At 42.5% G+C, this 26,945-nt stretch overlaps 1 protein-coding gene across 1 annotated transcript in view; it reads right to left on the bottom strand.

Moving 5' to 3' along the window:
• The window catches only part of LOC123768307 (uncharacterized), a 131,607-nt gene extending 112,629 nt beyond the window's left edge, over positions 1-18,978 (bottom strand). Inside the window, exon 1 of the mRNA XM_069307198.1 lies at positions 18,791-18,978. Coding sequence (XP_069163299.1) covers positions 18,791-18,911 — 121 coding nt within the window. The 5' untranslated portion in view covers positions 18,912-18,978. The remainder of the gene's footprint in view (positions 1-18,790) is intronic.
• Positions 18,979-26,945: the final 7,967 nt, after the last annotated feature.

The following is a 26,945-nucleotide window of genomic DNA, read 5'->3' as shown; positions in this document are numbered from 1 at the left end:
GCATTCTGTTTTTCTTCTAATGTGTTACGACCCTGGGTTCTTCAGTGGAAACCAGAGGTCAAAATTGAGTTATTAAACTTTCCTATAGTATAGCTGAACGCAACCCTATGCGTCATTGTTTGTATCTTCCCTGCCAGACGTAAGACTTTTCTTGTTTCTTAAAGAGCATTTAAAGACTGAGCTGGGGGTTGATTATTAAATAATAACATAGGCACCAACTATGCTCACTAATACTTTCTAATCATTGGTAAAGTAAACCTGAGTAAACTTGGTATAGGGCTGCGGTACGATTAGTTGAGCAGTCTGCCGGCAGCAGCCAGCTGGGGGGATGAAGGAGAGAGACTCCATCTTTTTCTGAGCTGGCGTGGTGTGGACAGGAACTTCCTACCCTTCCTCTTTGTTTCCTTATTTCTGTGTCTTGTTCAAGATAAGTATATTGAGCACATTATTATGCATGTCTGGCATATTCATGTTCTATGTGTAGAGTAGGATATTTTGTGTGTAGTAGGTGTTTGTAGAGTTTATATTACTAGTATTCTAAAGGGGGTCCCATTGGAACCACGTGGTCCCCTACCCTAAGCTGACTCTAACTTCAAGTTATTCAGTAGTAGAGCTTTACCCTAGCTTGTGTTCAGTGTAAAACCTTGTATCCTGCCTATGTGGACCTTTTAACGTAAGATAGCTTTTAACGTAAGGTAGTGTGGTAAAGTTATTATTATTATTGTTATTGGTGTGAGTGTATATGGGAGGTTGTTAAGGGGTTAATAAATAAGTACCTTAGAACAGAGTATTCCTTCGTCCTGTATGGGAGTGCATTGATCAACCCTTAGACTGACATGTATGGTCTAGTAGCAAGTTATTATTACTGTGGATAGTTTATTTTGGGGGCCGGGCCTTTTAGCTCTCCCATATTTGATAACTCTGTCTTCTAACTACCCTTACCCCTTAATAGAACCAGTTCTCCCATAGCAGCTCCACAATATTTTTATAACATAATGCCTCAATGATTTTGTCGTAATGGTCAAGTAGCTGTGAGAGGCATGATATTCCCGCTCTGAATCCATGTTGGCCTGGGTTGTGGAGGTCATTGGTTTCCATGAATCTAGTGACCTGACTCCTGATCACTCTCTCAAATACTTTTATTATGTGGGACGATAGTGCAACTGGTCTATAATTCTTTGCCAATGCTTTGTTCCCTCCCTTGTGTAGAGGGGCTATGTCTGCTGCTTTCAGCGCATCTGGTATCTTACCCGTGTCCAAGCTCTTCCTCCACACTATACTGAGTGTCTGTGCTACTGGCACTTTGCATTTGTTTATAAATATTGAATTCCATGAGTTTGGACCTGGGGCCGAGTGCATGGGCATATTGTCAATTTCTCTTTCAAAATCTGCTACGCTCGTGTTGATATCAGTTATATTTACAGGTGTTTGGATATCACGCATAAAGAAGTTGTTTGGATCATCCACTTTCATGCTGTGTATCAGAGTGCTAAACATGTCCTCATACTGCTTTTTTAGGATTTCGCTAATTTCTTTGTCATCCTCAGTGTATGAACCTTCACTTATACGAATAGGTCCAATACTGGCAGTGGTTTTTGCTTTTGATTTAGCATATGTAAAAAAATATTTTGGGTTTTTCTTTATTTCTTGAATTGCTTTCTGTTCTAGTTGCCTTTCTTCAGTCTGATATGAATACTTCAGTCTCTGTTCAATTTCTTCAATCTCCCTGTTTAAATTATTCCTTCTTTTATGGAAAGTCGCATCTGCTTAAGCATTTCCGTTAATTTCTTCCTTCTTTTGTAATGTCGTCTGCGTTCTCTCTCTACACTGGACCTCTTTCTGGCTTTCCTCAAAGGAACATGTTTCAGACAGACTTCATATGCTTCAGAAGTCAGTTTTTCTATTCCTTGTGTAGGATTTTTATTTCTTAGAACATTTTCCCATTCAAAGTTTGTAAGTTCCCTGTTTATTTTCTCCCAGTCTATTCTTTTATTATTAAAATTGAATTTATTGAATAACCCTTCTCGCTTGTTGTTTCTCTTGGGCCTACTACCGTTATTAATGTCAGTTTGCACTTCAATGAGCTTGTGGTCCGAGTACGTAGTGTCTGAGACAGTAATGTCTCTGATTAGCTCATCATTGTTCATGAATATCAGGTCCAGCGTGTTTTCGTTCCTAGTTGGTTATGTAATCTGCTGACTGAGCGAGAATTTGTCACAGAATATCATTAGTTCTCTGACCTGTGGTTGGTTATTTCCAGGTTGATTTCCTGCTATAATGTTATTGTTTACTATTCTCCATTTTAAACTGGGTAGATTAAAGTCTCCAAGGAAGATAATATCTGGTACTGGGTTTGCTAGGTTATCAAGGATATTCTCTATTCTGTGGATCTGTTCAGTGAATTCCTCAACTGTTGCATCTGGCGGTTTGTATATTAAAATAATAAGTAGATGAATATTTTCTACCTTAATTCCAAGTACCTCTACCACCTCATTGGACGAGTTCAGGAGCTCTGTGTATGCCAGCTCCTCTTTAATATACAGACCTACTCCTCCACTTAATCTAATTACTCTGTCAAATCTATATAGATTATAATTTAGGATCCAGATATCACTATCCATGTGGTCTGTTGTGTGGGTTTCTGTAAATGCACCAAATATTGAGTTCGATTCTATTAGGAGGCCATTTATGAACTTAACTTTATTTCTTGATTTTGGTTTCACGCCTTATACGTTTGCAAATATGAAAGATTTCCCACATTGTGTGTCACTTCTGGTGGGCTTTGGTAGTCCATCTCCACCCAGGTCCAGGGTGTGTTTCGTCCAGTTTTGGTATTAGTACGGGTTTTGTGTGGTGTAGAACCTGTGCACTTGTTAATAATTTGTATTCCAGTCATGAGGGTATCTCCCTTCCCTTCTGTAATCTTGCAGTGGTTCCATCTGACTGTTCCTCTTTCTTACATGTTCTACTCTGTTTCTGCCTTCCTCTAAAAAATTTCCAGTAGTGTCATATTGATCTTCCCGTCTATAACGCTGTGTACCTCTCACATGGAATTCCGGACACAAAAGATTGTAGCATTTTTAGTCTCTAGTTGAAAATTTACATAATTTAGGGTGGAAGTATCTACACTCTGTTCCAAAACGGCATGTACCCCTCGCCAACATGTTCTTGTTCGAGGATGCAGAAAAGTGCATTTTGCTCCAAATTTCCCATATTTGCATATTCCTTGTGCATAGAATTTGCAAATATTTTCAGTTTTTACTTTTTTCAGGGTATTTATACCTGTGCCTGTCTTGTCTACCTCTTTATTGGAGCCATCTCCGTCTTTCATCCCAATTCCTTCATTTATGAACTCTTTCTCACTGTTGCTCTCATTATTTATATTACCTAGCTCTGTAATATTGCTGATGTTTATATTTTCATTTTCAAATCAATCAGTTAGACCTGTCAATAGGGGAGAGACAATTATCATGTACAATTTTTATCAATAGAACATATAAAAATGTATACAATTATAGATTAGATTAAATCCCTTCCTAATATTCTTAAAGTTCATATGTAAATAGCCTCACATACATATAATTTTAAAGCCCTTCTACATTTTATAAATTAGGGTAAATTAGGTTATGTGATAATATATTCTTACCTTAAAAATAGCATAATTTCGAGGTTGGGGAGGGGTTAAACCCAGTTACGGGTTAGGTTAAGAAAAATTAGGTTATGTTAATGGTATGGTTATAGTGAATAATACCGCTTTCCTAAGAATATGATGTAAAATAGAGTCCAGATTCCAGGTATGAGAAGTTACATTAAGGTTGGTTGGGTTAAATTAATGTAGAGGGGCCTCGTAGCCTGGTGGATAGCGCGCAGGACTCGTAATTCTGTGGCGCGAGTTCGATTCCCGCACGAGGCAGAAACAAATGGGCAAAGTTTCTTTCACCCTGACTGCCCCTGTTACCTAGCAGTAAATAGGTACCTGGGAGTTAGTCAGCTGTCACGGGCTGCTTCCTGGGGGTGGAGGCTTGGTCGAGGACCGGGCCGCGGGGACACTAAAGCCCCGAAATCATCTCAAGATATCCTCAAGATAGGGAAAAATACCCAATAATAAACAAATTATAAAAACACAGTTTAAATGAGCACTGACAAAGGTATTAGAGGTTACTGAACCAAGATCATGGTAACAGATGTTAGGTCCAGGGCGGTTGAGTTCATGTCCAAAACAACACTTTTCTAAGAATATGTTATATTAGAGGTTAGGTCAAGGCAGTTTGGGTGCTTGAGTTGAAGTCCAAAACAACACTTTTCTAAGAATATGTTATATTAGAGGTTAGGTCAAGGCAGTTTGGGTGCTCGAGTTCATGTCCAAAACAACACTTTCCTAACAACAATGAACAAAGATCAAGACAGGTTAGATACAGGTCAGTTGGGTTTACATCCAAACACAACACTTTCCTAAGAATATCTCGTATTAGAGGATAGGTCCCAGGTGGTTGAGTTGTGGAACTATGAAGAAAATGGCCAGTAACAACACACTTCTAGAAATATATATGCAAAAATGAGCTCTATCCCTGGGTGGATTGAATGTTGGATATAGACGTTAACAGCTCTAACAGTTAAATTCAGCTTGGGTTTGTTATAATTAGGCAAAATTTTGTTGGGTATGCTTGAAATTTGACTCAATTTAGATGGGAATAGGTTAAATTTTGTTAAATTTAATAAAATTTAGCTTTAGTGGCGTTAGATTAGGTTGAATTAGGAGAGGGGACTGGTTGTTGGAAACAACTGGACAGATACAACACTAACAGCATGGGAGGGTATTAAGGATGGGAGTAGGCTATGCAAGGACTGGATGTTGGATATAACTAGTCAGAGATGACTCTTACAGAGTTGAATGGTGTTGAATATCGGGTAGGATGTGTGGTAATTGAATGTTGGAGTTAGTTAGTCAGTCTCGGTACTAATAGAGTTGAATTGTATTGAGATTAGGGTAGGATGTTAGGCGAATGAATGATGGAAATAGCAAGACACAGTACTAACAGAGTTGAATGGTGCTGAGAATAAGGTAAGCTGTTTTGCAATTTGATGTTGAAAACAGCTAGATGGAAGAAGTCTTAACAGAGTACAGTGGTGTTAAGAATGGGGAAGATTTCATGGCAAATGAATGTTGGAAATAGACAGAAAATGAATTTTGATCGGATAAGTCAAACTGTTAAATTTAGTAAAATTTTCCTTTGGTTGTGTTATGCACAGGGTAAATTTGGTTGAATTTATTTAAAGTAGGCTAACTTTGGATGGCATAGGATAAATTTAGCTTTAGTTATGATAGGTTAGGCTAATTTTGGTTATTATTATTATAAATTGCTAAAACTTATTAATATGCTGGGAGAAATGGCTTTTGATGAATGGAAAATAACAAATAACATCACTTGCTATAGATCACAGTGTAGCATGTTTCAACTATATAGTGAAGTTTTTATTTATTTATATATACAAGAGTTGTTGCATTCTTGTACAGCCAATATACGCATCGCGTTTCAGGCAAGTCCTTAATCCTATGTTCCCTGGAATACGACCCCTGCGAAGAATCGTTTTTACAACTAAGTATCCATTTTACTGTTGGGTTAAACAGAGGCTACAGTGAAGGATTTGCGCCCAGTAAATCCTCCCGATACGAACATCAAGTCAGGATACGAACCCAGAACAAAGTGCTTGTGGAACGCCAGGCGAGCATCTTACCACTACGCCACGGAGACTACAGTATTGTGATATAAGATAGGGTGTATAATATCTTAGGGGCAAATGAACTAGCTTATTTGGGAAATAGCATAAAATGACCAACTTGGGTTTGAGTTATGGTTAGTGCTCGTAATGGATGAACTGTCGTTAGGTAGGGTTTTGTGTGAGGATATGGATGTAAATGAAAGAAATAATGAGCAAAGGTTAGGTAAGGTTGCAGGTTGGGATGTGAGAAAATGGGTGCAAATTATAGAACAAATCTGCATTATCTAAGTATGTGAGATCTTGGATGGGTGAGGTTGTAGGGAGATAAATTATGTTATAACATAACTAGGTACAATTCTGTTGAGATACCACTTCAGTTCAGTTTCTTTTCAATATCACGGCTTTTTGTTGTTTCTCGTGTCAGTATCTAGTTCATGACCTCGTATTATCAATGTCATTACTGTTTGTCAACACGTGCACTTGACTTTACTTATTTATGTTTTCTCATTCTTTTCAAATAATTTATTTCGGTAGCCATGTGATGTGCACAAAATAATTTTAACTAATTAAAAATCATCATCATCAACTGTGTATTGGCTGGCTTAGACATTCAGTTTACAACTCAGTAAACTCCACTCCACTCCAAACCAGTCAGGACCTACGGTCCCGACTCGGACCGCAGGTCCGGTTTGGAGTGGAGACGGGTTCAACTAAAAATGAGCACACAGGAAATGATTTCGACGTTCAGTAAACACTTACCAAGTGGTTAACTGAATGCCCGAGAGCCCAATACTGGGTTGATGATAGTATTATTTAATTTAAGATGGAAAATTTTTAAGTTAAACTGAAATGAGGGCACGAAGTGATTCCCGCGGTCCGTAAACACTTACTGAGTTGTAAACTGAATGTCTAAACCAGCCAATACACGGTTGATGATGATGATTTTTAGTTAGTTCATATTATTTTGTGCACATCACATGGCTACCGAATATAAATTATTTGAAAAGAATGAGAAAATATAAATAAGTAAAGTCAAGTGCACGTGTTGACAGACAGTAATGACATTGATACAACCCGTTCTCGAAAATTTAATAAGTCAATATTGACTTATTAAATATGTGCATAGGTGACATACTTAACATAATAGATACCCTTAAAAAGATTCATAGAAAACACCGACCTTACCTAACCTTGTTAGTATCTTAAGATAAGCATCTTATTGCTTCGTAATTACAATTATTACCTAACCTATAATAGGTATAGCTTAAGTAATAATTGTAATTACGAAGCAATAAGATGCTTATCTTAAGATACTAACAAGGTTAGGTAAGGTCGGTGTTTTCTATGAATCTTTTTAAGGGTATCTATTATGTTTAGTATATCACCTATGCACGTAGTTAATAAGTCAATATTGACTTTACGAATTTGCGAGAACGGGTTGCAACGATAATACGAGGTCATGAACTAGATACTGACAGGAGAAACAACAAAAAGCTGTGATATTGAAAAGAAACTGAACTGAAGTTGTAAAGAATTTGAAAGTTGATTAACATATGTAGTGTGAAGCGAATCTACTGGAAAACAGTAAGCAAACTTTATTTGAAAGAACATGAGAAGACTGAAAAGCAGGACGTAGTGAAATGGGTAAAAATAAGAAACAATGATCTTCATAAACATAACATAACATATCCACGACCGTAATTAATACACTGTGAACTCTCTTAAAACTGTGTTCACCGTGAAATCTCGTCACTATACATAACTCGTCCCTGCGAAACAAATTGTTGACTCTAAGTGGAACAATGACAATAAAGATGACCACATATGTTTTGGAGTGCTATTTTAGTCAAGAAATGATGCAAAGGATATTTATTGACTAACAAGAGAAAGAGGAGGAGGTAATGTAGGTAGTGATTGCGTCTCCCCAAACTCTTCTGTCTTCCAGAGGGAATGCAATGCCACATTTTGTCTGGCTCACTTAGCACAAGTGAAGAGAAAACATTGAAAAACTGGCAAAGGTTAAAACTCTGTGAAATCATATCTGTTATGTTAAGTTTTGTCTAGCCGACTAAAAGCATACTACATTATTGTCGTTTTTTATGTTATGTTTACCTCGTTAGCGTTGTAATGCTTGGAAATTGTATGTGTGGATCCCGTTTTCCTCTTACTGCTCATAAATAATGGATGCTCTAAAGTATTTTTTATGGAACATGACTTCTTATTCAAACCCTTTTAAAAACTAGATGCAATAACCAAGTTATGTTTACATTCTGTCTCTCAATATGGATGTAGGATGGTGGAAGTATTCTTTTAAACTAAAAAAAAAACTCTGAGAATAACTTTGATGATACGAATAGTAATTGCTGACTTTGTGCATATTCCCAAAACTTAGTTTTCTGCAAAAAAAAATGACAGTAAATTAGATGCGAGCTATGATTTGAAAACAGATGTTGGGTGATGTGTGGGTTATTGGTGCGGACTCGGGGATATGATCACCACATATAAGTTTCTCAAAGAAAATGATGAGCTATGTAAGGACATTTTATTTAACACACAAGACATCCAGGCAGAAGTGAGTTTCCCTTTGATAGCTGTGCACGTATCAATGAAAAATTAAAAGTGCAAAGATGTTTCGGAGTGCTATTTTAGTCAAGAAATGACACAAAATTGTGTTTATTGACTAGTGCGAGGCAGAACAAGAGATCAGGAGGTATATGTTGTGATCACACAGTTAACAAAAAAATATTAGAATTTATAGGTGGTGAACACGTCTCCCCAAACTCTTCTGTGCATATTTCACAAAGTCTGTCTTCCTAACTCTCATCTCTTAGTTCGTGGACTGGTGGCCCACCTTTGTTTAAAATTAAATCTACAAAGCATTTTTCAAAAATGTTATTTGGTCATCAGACAGAAAAATGATTTCCACGTTACATTATGTTATGTAATGATATAATATGTTACAAGAACTGAACAGGCCTGTGGTAATATTTTATTTGTGTTTGGATGTAATGGCTAAACATAGTTCACATTTTCAATAATGTTATTTGGACATCAGACAGATAGTTGATTTCCACGTTACGTTACTAAGTGTAAGGGGTAAACAGGCAACCCGTTCTCGCAAATTCGTAAAGTCAATATTGACTTATTAAATAAGTGCATAGGTGACATACTAAACATAATAGATACCCTTAAAAAGCTTCATAGAAAACACCGACCTTACCTAACCTTGTTAGTATCTTAAGATAAGCATCTTATAGCTTCGTAATTACAATTGTTACTTAACCTATTATAGGTATAGGTTAAGTAATAATTGCAATTACGAAGCAATAAGATGCTTATCTTAAGATACTAACAAGGTTAGGTAAGGTCGGTGTTTTCTATGAAGCTTTTTAAGGGTATCTATTATGTTTAGTATATCACCTATGCACGTAGTTAATAAGTCAATATTGACTTGACGAATTTGCGAGAACGGGTTGAAACAGGAGCAGGTATAGTGTGGGATAATGTAGTCATTAACCAAGTCATGTGATAGACAGACATAGAGAGGTACACCGCTCGAATACTCGCTCCCTCAGTCATGTGGTATATTTTGCACAGCAGCAGAAAGATGATTTCCACGTTACGTTACATTGTGTTACAGAGAGCTAAAACTGGCAGACAGTAATATTTTTATATATGATAATAGATGTAATGGAGCTGGACTAAGTCTCACTTTACATTTCATAATGTTATTTTGGACTGCAGAAAGTTGATTTCCGTGTTACGTTACAATGTGTTACAGAGGGCTAAAACTGGCAACAGTCACCAGTCTCTGTTTTTTTTCTACTGGATGGAGCACTAATCGGTGATGAGAGAGAAGGAGGATGCCGAGTGAAAACTCACCGCTAAGGAGCGACACGAAAGTCAGACCCTAACGAGACGGATTGATGTTTCACTCATTCAGTATAAGAGCCTTGAACATTCTGTGACATTGTCTTGCTATGATATTACAAGCTTACTGTTGTGTGCAGTGCCATACCGACCTAATGGTTTAAGACCAACCTGACGTCATTTTTCAAAATGTTATTTGGTCATCAGACAGAAAGAAGTTTCCACGTTACGTTGCGTAATGATGATGATATAACGCGTTACGAGCGTGTGATAATATTTTATTTGTGTTTAGAATGTAAGGGCCATAGGAGATTGTCTAGACTTGCACACATTTTCAAAAATGCTACTTATTTCGACAGCAGAAAGTTTATTTTCTCGCATTACATTGCATTGACTGTGTGTTACAAGAACTGAGCGCTAATGCTGTGGTGTGTTACAAGCACTGCACACCAATATTGGGTGATGGATGGAGATTGAGTAGACACGCATACATTTCCAAAAATGGTATTTATTTGGACAGCAGAAAGTCTATTTCCACATTACGCTACATTGACTGTGTTTTTCCACCCCCCTCCCTCCACAACATATCCAGGCCATGTAGGGGGGGACCCTCAACATATCCCTCCCAGCATATCCTTGCCATAACCTACATATCTCTCTACACAAAGGATTAACTCTACGGTGCTTACCCATACATATTCATCTACTACTATTCTTCTCCTCTTCTTCTCCCCTACATGACCGCATACCAACCACATAGACTCCCTCCAGCCCCCAAGATATCCCTCCATCAAAGGGTCCCGTGCGCCCGGACGCTGCCTCCGCCACGCACCAGCATGAGCCAAAACATCCGGGGAACCCCCCTACACCCCTTTGTGACTAGACACCTGTGCACCACCTGAGCAAGGGGGCCTAATGGGCTCACCTGTTCAGGTGCTGCGCACGGTTCTAGTCACATATTTCCCTACTAGCCCAAGCTTAGGGCTGTTCATTAAGACAACAAGGGAGGCTGTAACTGCTCTGTGAGAGGAAATACAGCCTTTAACACATTTTACTTAGAAAATGTGTGTGTGTAGAGAAAGAGAATGAGGGACAAGGAAGTACTTGGATCTGGGGCCAATGGAAGAGGGGTGCTCGCCACCTCCCCAGCCCTAGGGGATGTCGTCATCCCAGGCCTCCCTGCCCTGTGACGTCATGAGGCTCTGCATGGCCAAGGACGTCCCTGATTGGACTAGGCAACTCAGCATCTTGTAGGCGCTTGGGCGCCAACTCCTGTGATTGGAAGTGGCATCTCGTAGACCTGCCGGCTTCGCTCTGATTGGTCAAGACAAGGTGGATGGGAGGGGGAGGCCAGCGTCTTGGCGTCCCCTAGCCCGCCAAAATTGAGTCTAGGACCAGCGTTGTTTGAGCAAGATGTGCTGGTGGTGGCGGCCTGGCCGAGGTCGCCACCACCCACGTTATTGCCATGTTATCATCCATTTTCTTATCCCTACGGTGACCTCGCTATCATGGATCGTGCCTTCAGAAAGAACTCTGTAGGAGTGAACATGTGTTCAGCCGAGGCAACAGGCAGCCTCGTTGAGATCGATTATTGCTAACATCTGTGGTCTTGACTAGGATACTAGGCAAGAGGTAGAATTGGGGAGGGTTTCTCAAGCATTGGAGGATGCCCCCCCCCCCTGTTAGTGTTATAGTGAAATTACGAGCCCGTGTTGGGACATTGAATTCTACCTCACCCGCGTCGCCATTATGTGCACACCAGCACGCCCTGTGTACGAGCACCACATGCTCGTGGCGTGTGTGTTGTATGGATACAACATGTATGTTGTATGGATAAGGATATGTTGAGAGAATACACCCTTGAGTATTGTGTATTGACTCTGGCACAATACTCAAGGGTGGTTTTACTCAACAAAACACAGTTGGGTGGCAAGTCTAGATTAATTCCAAAACTTTCAGGAATCAAGCTGCAACAATCTGTATACCATGTTCATCACTCTGATAACCTCAACCCTTTACTTTGTACATGGATGGAATAAATTACACCCGATCACAGTGACATTCAATCTATTACTCCTGATCAGCAGTCATGTAGTTATCTCTCTCTCTCTCTCTCTCTATTTCAAGTTTGTCACTAGTTAAAAATACATATAGTTATATATGCATATATATAGTTAAATATACTAACTTAGAATCTAGTAAATTACACGGTCACAATTCTGTAAACAATTGGTAGTTAACTTGAATACAAGCGTAGTATATTTTTCTGGGTGGCTCGTTGGCGGCTGTTGGGTGTAGACATGTCGTTCGTGGCGCTCGCCAGTTCCACCCTCGTGGCTGTGTGAGGAGGGTGTCTGTGACGGCTGTGGGGGTGTTGTCCCCTGGGTGGGCGTGGTACGCCTGTTGAAGAGACATGGGGTCTTACCGGCCTCCATTGAAGAGGACCTCGTCGGCTGGTCTGGCTTTTACGGTGCCAGTGGACCACTTGTTGGTTGGTGTTGCCCTGGTGGATGACCTCCATGTGCAGTTGTCGGAATTGGTGGGCGTCCAGCTGCTGCAGGGGAACCGCAGCGCCGTGGTCAAGTTTCGCCATCAGGATGCATTTCAGGCGTTTCTGGGGCGGTGTGAGGGGCGTATTTACCCTCTCCCTGATGCCGACGGTTGTGTTAAGGTAGTGAACCTCAGCGTCGCCTTGACGTATGTGTCGGTGCGTGGTGCCCCCTTCCAGTTTAACGACGCTCTCCTAACTGCTGTGTTTGGACGGTTTGGTACTGTGCTCAGCATTCGTTGGTACAAGGTACTTGCAGGGCACTGTACTGGGATACTTGACGGTTCCCGCACCCTGACCATGTCTCTGAAGAGTAGTGTTCCGTCCTCTGTGTCCGTGTTGGGTTACACGCTCCGTTGCCAGTATCATGGGCAACCGCGCACCTGTTACAGGTGTGGTAATGTGGGTCATCTCGCTGCAGCGTGCGACGTGGGAGTGTTCTGAGGCTGTTTCCCTGGATGATGTGGCCTCTGTGGACTCTTCGGACGGTGCGGGTGTGGCCTGTGTGGATGTGAAGATGGTGGTTGTGCCTGCGGCGGGGCCTGCTGGGAGTGGTGTGGTGCAGCCTGTCTCGAAGCGTTCGCGGCGGGCTCGGAGTGTGTCTCCACTTCGTGGTGTGCTTTGGGAGATGGTTGGGGAGTATGGCGATCTGGCGCCCCCGTCGAGGATGATGGTGCTGTGAGGGGCTCCGAAGTTGCTACCTGTGCCCCCCCCCTCCTGCGTCTCCTGCTGTTGGATCTCTGCAGTTGGGGGTTGTCCCTGATGATCGGGACCTCGTCGTGATGTTGCGGAAAGGTGTGCGCCGGGGGGCCTCGGCTCCTGTGCCCTGTGGTGGGGTCGATACCGCGCCTGCATCCCCTACGGTTCCCCCTCCTTCATTGCCCCGGTCTGGGGGAAGCCTAGTCCCAGCTGCTGGGGTCGTGCCCTGTGGGGGTCCGGTGCTGGGCCCTTATCGGGATGCCCAGGTGCTTCCGGTCCCGTGGTGCTCGTCCACTGTCTGGGTATCGCGGGTGAAGGAGTTTGTGTATAGGGTGCCGGATAAGATGTCTCAGCCGAGGCCACCGCCTGGTGGCCGGGTGCCCGATGACACGTGGGTGATTTGGGAGGCGTACTGCTTGCGCTTTCTGATATACAAGTTCCTGGAGAAGTATTAGTTCACGTCTGATCAGCTGCCGCCGTGACCTCGTCGCCCCGCCCTACGGTGCGGGGAGTCTCCCTCTAACGTCCCCCTCTGTTTTCGTCGCCACTCCTCTCTCTATGACCCGTCACATCTAACACTTTTGACTTGCTTCTCTTCCTTAACGTCAACGCGTCTCCCTACATTTGTCCTGGTGCAGTCATCGGGAGGGTAAACCCTTCATGCAAACTGCACCTATTTTCGTGAAGAAGAGATATTTTTCTGAGTTTCAACAAGGTTTCACACTAATTTGGCTATTGAAGCGTGATGCATGTATGTTCAAAGTGAAGTCCCGGTGCAGAATGAAACTTGTCGTACCCAAGCGGCTTCGCTAGCGCTGCCGTGTCCAACGGTTTGCTATACGAATGGACCAATAGGAGGAAAGCACAGGTGCCTACTCCAATAACAATACAGTTCAAAACTCAACTAGGTCTATGACGTCATGAAAATATACTGGCTGAGATCTAGGCATTTGGTGACCTGACCCAAATGGTCGTGTGATGTCACCCTGACTCCTGGCTCAATGACACGGCCATGAAACACTGAGTTTCTAGTGAAGACTCGTTCAGTTGGCTCTGGTTCAACGGATACCGGGCATGCAATGAACCTTGCAATGGAATTTGCCTGCCAAGCTAGAGAGCTGTCCATAGACACCCGACAATGCAGACTAAGGTCCCAGACCAGAGACTCCAACATAGTGCGTCACGTGTTCATGGCGACCATGTGCATCACGTGTTTATGGCGACCATGTACCTCACGTGTTCATGGCGACCATGTGTATCACGTGTTCATGGCGACCATGTGCGTCACGTGTTCATGGCGTCCATGTACCTCACGTGTTCATGGCGTCCATGTGCATCACGTGTTCATGGCGACCATGTGCATCACGTGTTCATGGCGTCCATGTGCATCACGTGTTCATGGCGTCCATGTGCATCACGTGTTCATGGCGACCATGTGTATCACGTGTTCATGGCGACCATGTGCATCACGTGTTCATGGCGACCATGTACCTCACGTGTTCATGGCGTCCATGTACCTCACGTGTTCATGGCGACCATGTACCTCACGTGTTCATGGCGACCATGTACCTCACGTGTTCATGGCGACCATGTACCTCACGTGTTGCACTAAGTAGTTACTACTAATTTCTTCAAGTTGCCACAGAAGATCTGCCAGAAGTATATAATGTAACTAATGCAAATAACATCCTAATAAGAGATATTGTATGACTTATATAATTATTTAGATTCATATGAGAGGCTTACCCTATTTTGGATGTACGACAGCCTCAAGGCCAGTTTGTACAACCTATATTATAAGGCCCTGTAATAACAAGTAAATAATTTAGCAAACCGGTAACGAGGAACTCCCGTAATGATGAGGTTGCAGCAGTAGATGAACGACAAAATGGCTCGTTTTGAGAGTATTAACGATACTACTTAAGGTGCGTTCTCACAGGAACGTATATAAATTGCCCGAAATTTAAATCTGCCCGTATATAAATCTGCCCGAAACGCTTTGCGTAATAGTGGCTTTAGGCATTGTATGTACTAGCTCCTATCTATAAAGCCAACAAACTTTGTAAAATCTCTTTATGTATGTACCTTTGCCTAAATAAAAATTATTATTATTATTAATTATTATTATTATTATTATTATTATAAATTCACAGTGGCGTCCTCCATCCTACACCGGTCTAGTGACGCCATTTGAAACCGGCTAAATGTTCGTCCCATTTATGGAGAAAGGCGTTGATTTGATTTATTATTTTATTTTATCCATTCATAGAGAATATGTTTTCTTATTCTAACGCTAGACTAGTGTTTTAAATCATTATTGATATTTTAATAGAACATTTTCTGGTGGCGTGGCAATCATTTCTTGGTTTTTCTCCGATAACATGACACAAGTTTAATATTATTGGCATGGGTAAATAAAATAATTTGTGTTAGTATGGGTTAATTTGTTAGTACAAGAACAACAACAGCTGCATTTTGTATTAAAGATTATTAAAGGATGTCTTTTTTTTTTCCAACAAGTCTCCTACAAAGAACGTCGCATTTCGATCGTGTGCATTACAAAATGCCAAAAGTTGTCGTAATAGAACTGGTGTACAAACTAGCAGACTTACCAGCACCCAAAAATGGACCCTACACAGACTGGTCAGAAACTTCCTGAAGAACAGACAAGTCACCCCTCTACTTCATGACGAAAACGGCAGCAGTTTTCTCTCCAACAGCTGGGGCCAGATTCACGATGCCAGTTACGCAAGTACTTATTTATTTATTTATTTATTTATTTATTTATTTATTTATATATATACAAGAAGGTACATTGGGTTTGTGAGAATACATTGGATAGTACAGTATTTACATTCTTGTAAAGCCACTAGTACGCGCAGCGTTTCGGGCAGGTCCTTAATCTAGCAGATAATTTTAAGTAGGTAATTTCAATCAGAATTAATAAATGATAAAGATACATTACAAGAGAAAAATGAGATAAGAGAGATAAGTAGGTATAATAAAGCACATTGTTATATTAAAGCTCTGATTGATTACATTGACAGCTTGATTAGTAATTTAAACAAGGTTAATAGACACCATACAGCAGATTGACAGCACATATAAGACAGCAATGATCACAATGGTAAAGATGTTCAAATTGGGAACATAAAGGTTGGGAGATTGGGTAGCAATTGATACAGTGCAATTTTAAGGCAAAAAGTGAAAAACTATGAAGATGAAATTAGGCACTTTTTAGTATTGATTTTGAATGATGTAAAAGTTGGACAGCTTTTCAATTCAGTAGGGAGTGAGTTCCATAAACTGGGTCCCTTTATTTGCATAGAGTGTTTACTCAGATTAAGTTTAACTCTGGGGATATCAAAGAGATATTTATTTCTGGTGTGGTGATAATGGGTCCTATTACATCTGTCCAAGAAGAGTTTCAGACAAGGATTTGCATTTAAGAACAGGGTTTTGTAAATGTAGTTGACACAAGAGAATTTGTGGAGTGATATTATGTTTAGCATGTTTAGGGAGTTAAACAAGGGGGCTGTGTGTTGTCTGAAAGCAGAATTTGATATTATTCTGATAGCAGATTTTTGCTTTGTGATGATGGACTTGAGGTGGTTTGCAGTGGTTGAACCCCATGCACAGATACCATAGTTGAGATAGGGATAGATTAGTGCATAATATAGAGAGATGAGAGCAGAGTTAGGAACATAATATCTGATTTTGGAGAGTATACCAACTGTTTTAGAGACTTTCTTAGTTATGTGTTGTATGTGGGTACTGAAGTTGAGTCTCTTGTCTAGGAATATGCCAAGAAACTTTCCATCATTTTTATTGCTAATGTTTACATTGTCAATCTGAAGCTCAATTGCATTTGTAGATTTGCTTCCGAATAGGATGTAGTAGGTCTTTTCTATGTTAAGTGTTAGTTTGTTGGTTGACATCCATAAGTGGACTTTTTTTAGTTCATTATTAACAACACCATTAAGTGTATGTGGGTTGGGGTTGGAGTAGATGAGGGTAGTATCATCAGCAAACAAAATAGGTTTCAGAATGTTAGAGACATTAGGCAGCAGCACTTACGAACGTGTACATCTTTCCTCAATATGTGACGGCTTTGGTTATATTTATTAAACACTTTGCAAGCATGAAAACTTTCCAATCAACTGTTTTAATTGTTATAAACAGCCTCCTGGTGCTTTGGAGCTCATTATTTGTTTAATAATTTTAAACAAAGCCGCCAAAGGCTGAGAAAAGATGAACAGGTTTGTAAGTGCTTGCGTAACTGCTTCGTGAATCTTGCCCCAGGAGTCCCTAAAGGGACGTGTCTGAACCCGGTGCTCTTCAACAGATTCGTAAATGACCTGCCCCAACCCGGAATACAGGGATACCATCATCGTCCAATTCGCAGACGAGTAACCCACGTAATAAACTCTAACCCAGGTATCCAAGCAACCAAACACGCTACGATCACACGAAAAGCGAATGTAGAACTCGCCTGGACTGCGAACTGGGAAAGGAAATGGAGTATCAACACTAACCCAGACGAGATCTAGATGAGCACAGTCAGCTGTATGGCCTACACAATCGAAAATGAAGGTGGGGTACGGATCACGGATGAACCCATAGCCATCTCAAGTTCCAACACAGTGCTCGTGTACAACTTCAACAGACTACTCAACTCCAAGGCCGCGCCTCGAGTATCCTTACATCCCCCGGAACCTCTCCAGCAAGACCAACACACTGAACATCCAACGGGACCAAAAAAGAAAACACTCCGCTCTGCGACGGCTTGTCGCTGACGGACAGGGTAAGGATAGACCAGATCCATAGAGCTCTCAAGATGATGCCAATAAATACCAGGCTCAGCTACTTGGCAAGAAAGCAGCTATACTGCATGAAACACCTGTACGTCCCAGAAAATGAGGAATCCCACGAAGCAATCAACGCAGCCAGAGACTATGAGATCCAGGAGCGGCCGCACAGAGCCAAAAGAATCACTTCGATAACAAGTGATCAGACACATCCACGACCAGACCTTCCCGAGACCTCAAATACTGAGCGGACTGCCAGAAGACCCCAGATAAGTTATTTATTTAATATAAATATGAATCATCTGTCCATCTGACCTCATCCCACCGGGATAATTCTACTCATCCCGGACCCGATTTATTACAAAAAATAATAAAACCAACAATAAAAACCTTTTTGTTTTGCAAGCAGTGCAGAACTTAGCCTGATGTTGCTAAGGTCAGCCTCCTGAAGCCACCACCACCACCGGCTCAAGGAAACCAGACACCCACACTAGCCACTCCAGCCAATGCGTCGACAACACTAGAAAACACATAGCCAAACTAACTCACACAAACCAAACAAACGACCCACACCTCATGCCAACCCATGGTGGATAGGCCACCGAACTTTCAAGCCTCCTCTCTCCCCACCCAAATCCTCTTCCAGAATTTCACCTCCCCATCCTTTCCAAGCCTTTTGGACATCAACTCGGAAATCGGCTCGTGAAAGTGATTTCTGATTACAGTCTCTTACAGTCTACAGATTACAGTTTCTGATGATTACAGTCTCCGTGGTGTAGTGGTAAGACACTCGCCTGGCGTTCCGCGAGCGCTATGTCATGGGTTCGTATCCTGGCCGGGGAGGATTTACTGGGCGCAATTCCTTAACTGTAGCCTCTGTTTAACTCAATAGTAAAATGTGTACTTGGATGAAAAACGATTCTTCGCGGCGGGGATCGTATTCCAGGGACCTGCCCGAAACGCTACGCGTACTAGTGGCTCTACAAGAATGGAACAACTCTTGTATATATCTCAAAAAAAAAAAAACATTACTGTCCCGTTGTCTGTTTAGGGTCCTCTGGCTAAGTCTGTTGTGTTAGGAGAGGATACTTTAATTTGACTGTTTTCTTGACGTTAGGAACCTTAGGAGGACGGGTTGGCTCACCTGGGTAGTCGTCCGGGGTAACGTTGACGAAGAGGGACAGACCCAGACTCTCGCCCATAACGATCTGGTTGTGGTCGGCGGCGGCGTAATAGGTGATGCACTTGCCCATATTGGTGGGCATGGATACGAACAGCAGGCAGCAGGCAGTAGTGTCCAAAGTGAGGGTGCCCACTACACACCGCAGTACCAGCTCCTCACACCTGCCATGAGGCCAAGAGGAAGATACTGTTACGATGAGGCAAGTCATCACGGCTCTATTTATTCCTCATGACAAATGCCCATTGATGTCGATACAACTGATTACACTAATTTATGTTATGTAATTTATGTTAATATATGATAAGGCATCAATAATGCGTTATTCCTGTAAAAGTGTTATTTTAAAAACAAAAAAGATGGGACTTGACAGTTCTGACTTAAAAAGATGGGACTTGACAGTTCTGACTTAACATCACGATCCACACGTCAGGTCCTGAATCAAAAAGGAAGTGTGATTGCGTCTTGAAATATGTCTGAACGCCAAATATCAACCTGATGGGCTGGAAGCGTTTAATCTATACTGGGATATTGTAAGTTGACCCCACACTAAATTTATCTGATGACCCAGTACCCAGATTGTGACTTCAAATATTGTATGAGTTCATTTATTTATAATGCATTACACAGCCATCCTGTAGTCGGTAGTGGACCCCACATCCATCCTGTCGGCGATAGTGGACCCCACACCCATCCTGTAGGCGATAGTGGACCCCACACCCATCCTGTGGGCGGTAGTGGACTCCACGCCCATCCTGTAGGCGATAGTGGACCTCACACCCATCCTGCGGGCTGTAGTGGACCCTACACCCATTCTGTGGGCGGTAGTGGACCCCACACCCATCCTGTGGGTGGTAATGGACCCCACATCCATCCTGTGGCCGATAGTGGACCCCCACACCCATCCTGTGGGTGTTAGTGGACCCCACACCTATCCTGTGGCCGATAGTGGACCCCACATCCATCCTGTGGGTGGTAGTGAACCCCACATCCATCCTGTGGGTGGTAGTGAACCACACAAACCTCCTTACCTGGATCTTACCTACAGATGATCTCGGGAGTTCTTCTACTACCTTGCTCGGCCTGAGGCTAGGCTCGACTAGTGATAACTTGGTCCAACAAGCTGTTGCTTGCAGCTGCCCGCAGGTCCACATATTCACTACAGCCCGGTGGGTCCGGTACTTATTACAAGAACTTATCTAATTGGATCTTGAAGAAGTCCACTTTTGTTTCGGCAATATATCTAATACTTGCTGGGAGGGTGGACCTCTGATGCTCACACAACAGCTGTGGACCTCTGGTGTTCACACAACAGCTGTGGACCTCTGGTGTTCACACAACAGCTGTGGACCTCTGATGTTCACACAACAGCTGTGGACCTCTGATGTTCACACAACAGCTGTGGACCTCTGGTGTTCACACAACAGCTGTGGACCTCTGATGTTCACACAACAGCTGTGGACCTCTGGTGTTCACACAACAGCTGTGGACCTCTGATGTTCACACAACAGCTGTGGACCTCTGATGTTCATACAACAGCTGTGGACCTCTGATGTTCACACAACAGCTGTGGACCTCTGGTGTTCATACAACAGCTGTGGACCTCTGATGTTCACACAACAGCTGTGGACCTCTGATGTTCACACAACAGCTGTGGACCTCTGATGTTCACACAACAGCTGTGGACCTCTGATGTTCACACAACAGCTGTGGACCTCTGGTGTTCACACAACAGCTGTGGACCTCTGATGTTCATACAACAGCTGTGGACCTCTGGTGTTCACACAACAGCTGTGGACCTCTGATGTTCACACAACAGGTGTAGACCTCTGATACTCACACAACAGGTGTGGACCTCTGATGTTCACACAACAGCTGTGGACCTCTGATGTTCACACAACAGGTGTAGACCTCTGATACTCACACAACAGGTGTGGACCTCTGATGTTCATACAACACCTGTGGACCTCTGTCTTGTGCTCTCGCACAAGACAGCACATATATGACTTATTGCTTATAGTCACTATTTCGCCTATAAATAAGTATATATATGTGACATTCCAAGCCATATTTTTTCTCAAGGCACTAACTTTTTTTCTCAGTTTTATTAAACAATAGAGATTTTATACAAAATTTGACAATATCCTGAGTTACTTTACAATTTATTTAAATATTTTAGTTTATTATTTTTATAAAACTGTAAAATCATTATAAGTATAGGTACAGTACTAATTGTAATATCTTAACATACTAAGAAGGTTAGATTAGGTTGTGGTTTTCTATTCAGCTTTTCAAAGTAAACTCAAATATTCACAATAAATTAGTATGTCACATATGCACTTATTCATTAACAAGATATTGGCTAAAAGCAAGTGCGAGAACGGGTTGCGGGTTTTTTGGGGTGCTCCTGGTGTGCCCTCAGACGTGGTGGGTGGCTGGCTTCTGGTCTGCCGGGGGTGCTCCTGGTGTGCCCTCAGACGTGGTGGGCGGCTGGCTCCTGGTCTGCCGGGGGTGCTCCTGGTGTGCCCTCAGACGTGGTGGGCGGCTGGCTTCTGGTCTGCCGGGGGTGTTCCTGGTGTGCCCTCAGACGTGGAGGGCGGCTGGCTTCTGGTCTGCCGGGGGACACTGGATGACTTTTGCGTTTTAGTTGGAGGCCGAGATTTTGGTTTTGCTCCCCTGTGTTCTCTGTGTGGGGCGGGGCCGGTGCACGTCACCCTGAGGGACTCCTGGGGCGGGGCCGGTGCACGTCACCCTGAGGGACTCCCAGGGCGGGGCCGGTGCTCGTCACCCTGAGGGACTCCTGGGGCGGGGCCGGTGCACGTCACCCTGAGGGACTCCTGGGGCGGGGCCGGTGCACGTCACCCTGAGGGACTCCCGGGGCGGGGCCGGTGCTCGTCACCCTGAGGGACTCCTGGGGCGGGGCCGGTGCACGTCACCCTGAGGGACTCCTGGGGCGGGGCCGGTGCACGTCACCCTGAGGGACTCCTGGGGCGGGGCCGGTGCACGTCACCCTGAGGGACTCCTGGGGCGGGGCCGGTGCTCGTCACCCTGAGGGACTCCTGGGGCTCCCCAATCATCTGCCTGTCTGTGTTTGTTGGCCGCATGGCATAATAGTTTCCAGTGATTGGCGTCACTAATTTCGCGATTAGGCTTGGTGTTTCAACTTTCCGGGCTTCGCAATTAACCCTTAACGGGTACGCCAGGGAGCATCCGATCCCATGATCGTCGTTGTTCCTAAATCAACAACACACCACAGTCAAGGAGTCCTGATTCAACCTTGACGACGAGCGGACGTCTGGACATCACCTCCGCCTGTGAGCTGCCTGACTACGTTCTGTTTTCGCGTTTTGGCTTTGCAACTGCCGTTTAGCGTGCCTAATCAACGGTCCGGTTGTACGACGTCTGGCGCCTTGGGTCACGGGATTGTTGATAGATTTTGTTGTTGTTGTTGTTGACGTGTTTCTGGCTGGTTCTCTCAGCGGGGTGATGGTATCCGGCGCCGGCTTGGCCAAGAGGTGCTGGGAGTTGGTGGGTCTTGGTGAGCTCCTGGTGTGCCCTCAGTCGTGGTGGGCGACTGGCTTCTGCTCTGCCTGAGAGCTCTGGATGACTTTTGCGTTTTAGTTGGGAGCCGAGTTTTTCGTTTTGTTACCAGTGTTCTCTGTGTGTGGGGCGAGGCTGGTGCTCGCCACCCTGAGGGACTCCTGGGGCTCCCCAATCATCTGCCTGTCTGCGTTTCTTTGCTGCCAGGCATATTAGTTTCCAGTGATTGGCATCATTCGTTTCGCGATTCTGTTTGGCGTTTAACCCTTTCCAGGCTTCGCGATTAACCCTACATGGGTACGCCGGGGCGCATCCAATCCCACGATCATTGTTGCCCCTAAATCAACAACACACCACAGTCGGACTCCTAGTTCAACTTTGACGACAAGTGGACGTCTGGACACCTAGGGCCAGATTCACGAAGCAGTTACGTATGTACTTACGAACGTTTTTCTTCTTAGCATCTTCCTAGAGGCTACATCGGTATTCAGGTAGGCATTTATGTATGAAAATCTTCGTAAGTAAACACCGTCAGCTAAGAGTGGTCTCGACCACTCGCAGTTTTACATAAACTGTATATAACTCAATTTTTCTCTACTACACAACACGGAGGATTGATTTTATTATAATCAAACATTTTAACTAGCTAGTCTCATCAAGAAGAGTCCTTCGTGTTAGCTATATATGAATTTTCTGCTTGAAACTTGTAGTAAATATGTCTTTAAGTATATGTCTGTAGTAAATATGCCCGAAACGCTTTGCGTAATAGTGGCTTTAGGCATTGTATGTACTAGCTCTACCTATAAGTTAAACAATCCTTGTAAATATTTATTGTATGTATGTACCTTACCTAAATAAAATTGTATTGTATTGTATTGTATTGTATTTAATGATATTAGAATTAGTTTTATAATAGCAAGATATTATACCAGTAATTATTAAGCAAATAAACACTGATGAACATGAAATATGAGAGGTGATGATCCCGGGCTGGTGGGAGCATTTACTATCACCAAATGCCTCTGTTCACCTAGCAATAACTATAGCTAGGGGGTGTACCTTAGCTATACATACCCATTTTTTAACTTATTTTGTTTAGTTTTATTTTGAAATTAAATCTGGGTGAGACATAAAAGAAAAATATGCTGCACAAATGATGTTAGGTAAGGAGAAGGGTAAAAACTTCAAGAACTTTTACCATTGAATACATAGGCCTATAATTATGACTATCTTATCTTCTTAAGGTTATTTTGAGATGATTTCGGGGCTTAGCGTCTCTGTGGCCCGGTCCTCGACCAGGTCTCCTTTTTGTTACTCATCCCCAGGAAACAGCTGTCTAACTCCCAGGTACTTATTTACTGCTTAGTAACAGGAGCATCAGGGTGAAAGAAACATTTTGCCCATTTGTCTGCCTCCACCGGGGATTGAACCTGGAACCTCAGGACTACGAATCTGAAGCGCTGTCTACTCAGCTGTCAGGCGCCCGACTATATGGACTATTATGGCCTGTTAAAAAAGAGAGGGGGAAGCAGGGGTTCAAGACCTCTTCCAGTTACACAATTTAGCTGTGTGTAACAGTAAGTAAGTATCAAAAGAAGGCACCAACCCAGGAAGGCTATGTTGCAGTAAGGCAGTGAGGTGTGGCAGCTTCTTATTTGAGGAATGCTTATTTTATTTACCTTATAAGCTGAGGCAACTTATTTCATTTGAGGAATGATCAGCTGATTCCTCTACATTTAGCGCGGAACAAATCTGTGTCCAAGACCTCTTCCTGTTACACAATTTGGCTGTGTAACAATAAGTAAGTAATAGTCAACAGAAGGCACCAAGCCGGGAAGGCTGTGTAGCACCATTGTGTGTAACAGTCAACCATTTTTTTTTTTTAACAAACAATGCACCAGTATGGTAAAACCAATCCTGTCAGCTGTAAAAATATTGATGCAGTTATTTAAATAAAAAATATAATGAAAGAAATATTTGTTTTTTTTATCCTATCTTTATGTACTATACAGTATATCCAAGGAAGTGAACAATTGAGACATAATGCACAATTTAATGAAGGATTCAAAAGAAATATGACTATTACATATTAACATGAGATCTTAATGATCCATGGTTAACATGATTAATACGGATAATACTGGTAATAATACAAACTATAATTTAAAACATTTATTACTGTTTTTTTTATTAAGAAGCTTAAGTATACACAGTAATGTGTTGCTACCCTATTCTATATGGAAGATTACACAGTGTAGATAAAAAACTAGTTATAAGTTCATCTAATACTCCCATCTCACAGGTTGATTAGGCATACATGGAATCAAGGGAAAAAGTACCATCCTCTATAGAAAAAAAAATCAACACTGACTAAACAACAACTTCACAATTTTCACAAGAGGTAAACACTGAATCATGGAAACATTATATTATAATTACTGTTACCAGTTTCTACAAGACTCCGCTCAAACAATGTATTTTTTTTAACATGTTTAGGTATACACAGCAATGTGCTGCTTCCCTATTCTGTATGAAGGACCACACAGTGTACATCAAAAACCAGCTACAAGCTCATCCAACATCCTCACCTCACAGGATGGCCAGTCATACATGGAATCAGGAGAGAACAAAATACTTAATGCTGATCTATTAGCCTCCACTGGCAAAATCTGGGTGCAGCACAAGAATATCTTCCAATATTCCTGAGTGTATGAAGCAATTACAGCGCTCAAAGTACATCATACCATTTGGTATGAAGTCACTGATAACAGGGCATTCACAGATATAGTGTTGGAGAGTATGTCCTCTCAAGTAGGACTGAAACAGATGTTTATTCACCAAGAGGGTTATAAACCCACGGAACCGCCTACCCGCTGAAGCTGTAACTGCCAAAATTCAGCTAAAAAATATAATTAAGACAATTGGCCTGACCATTAACAAGCCGCCGGCTTTCTGTCCTCGTCAAGGCCACTAGATAGTTAGTGGCCCTTGGGTAAATTCAGGTAGATATATACAATAATTGTCAGCGCATCTTCCGAGCAACAAGGACAGCTACATAATATCTCTTAGAATTACATAGGTAAACAACAAATGTAACATATTTGTTTACTACAATGTCGATGCTGGCTGTAAAATTTGAAAAAACGTAGTGTTACTTCGAAATATACTGATTTTATAGGAAAATTTGACGTAAATAGGAGGCAGGTGAGTTCCGATAAGCCAGCGTCGCGATTGGCTAAATCTTCAAGATGAAGAATATTGCTTGCTCTCTGATTGGCAAACGAAAAGCACTAGTGACATCTAGCGGGACTTTTTGAAAGTTGCTAATAACTTCATAAGTACAGCTTTCTGAATCGCATGCAGTCACGTACTTACTTACCGGTACTTACGAACCTTCGTAGCACACCTACTTATAAAGAAATAGTTGGAGCTTTGTGAATCTAGGTCCTGCTCTGCCTGGGAGCTGCCGTATCACTTTGTTTCGCGATTTTGAATTTTGATACAGCCGTTTGGCATTCCTATTCCTAGGATAGTTGATAGATTTTGAATGTTTCTGTCTGGTTTTCTCTGCGAGATGACGGTGTCCGGCGCCGGCTTGGCCGAGAGGTGTCGGGAGTTGGTAGGCCCCTGTGTGCCCTCAAACATGGAGGGGCGGCTGGCTTCTGCTTTACCGGAGGGCACTGGATGACTTTTTACGTTTAAGTTGGGGGCCGAATTTTTGTTTTTGCTACTCAGTGTTCTCTGTGTGGGGGAGGGGCAAGTGCTTGCCTCCCTGAGAGAGTCCTGGAGCTCCGCATTCATATGTCCATCTGTATGTTTATTGGCCGCGAGGCACATGAGTTTCTGCCGACAAGCGACATTCATTTCGCCATTAGGCTTCGCGATTAACTCTTCACGGGTACGCCGGGATACATCGGATCCCACCATGGTTATCACGCCTTAATCAACAACAACAACACACCACGGTTGTATACGCTGAGTTTCAGCTATTTTACAGAACCGTGAACATTTGTAGGGTGGTGTAATCTACACATTATAGTGTATAAACATTAAGACACAATATTTAAGAGAACTTAAGTGTGTGTCTTGCCATAAACTGTGAGAGGAGTGTGAGTCTACACTGACGTCACACTAGCAAAGAGCCAGACACCTCACATCAAAATACCTTAACACACACACTACGCTACACACACACTACACACCACGAAGTGTATGCTATCATATTAAGCTGTTGATCTATTCTGTGGACAGATATTGTGGTGAAAAAAACTATAAGTGAATTAAATGAGAAACAAACGGTGAGGTGGAGTAATGCCACACCCGACGCCTGAAACCCTAGCTGAAGGAGCCAGACGCCATAACACACCCCACGGCACTATATGATAGTGAACAACACTACAATACAATACAATTTTATTTAGGTAAGGTACATACATACAATAAATATTTACAAGGATTGTTTAACTTATAGGTATAGCTAGTACATACAATGCCTAAAGCCACTATTACGCAAAGCGTTTCGGGCATAAATGCTCTGGCCTAACGAAAGAGCTAAGTCTTAGCAAATAAAGACTGAGCA

Source organism: Procambarus clarkii, chromosome 59, assembly GCF_040958095.1.
Source record: "Procambarus clarkii isolate CNS0578487 chromosome 59, FALCON_Pclarkii_2.0, whole genome shotgun sequence".
Classification (NCBI taxonomy): Eukaryota; Metazoa; Arthropoda; class Malacostraca; order Decapoda; family Cambaridae; genus Procambarus; species Procambarus clarkii.
This window is presented reverse-complemented; position numbering and strand designations above follow the sequence as displayed.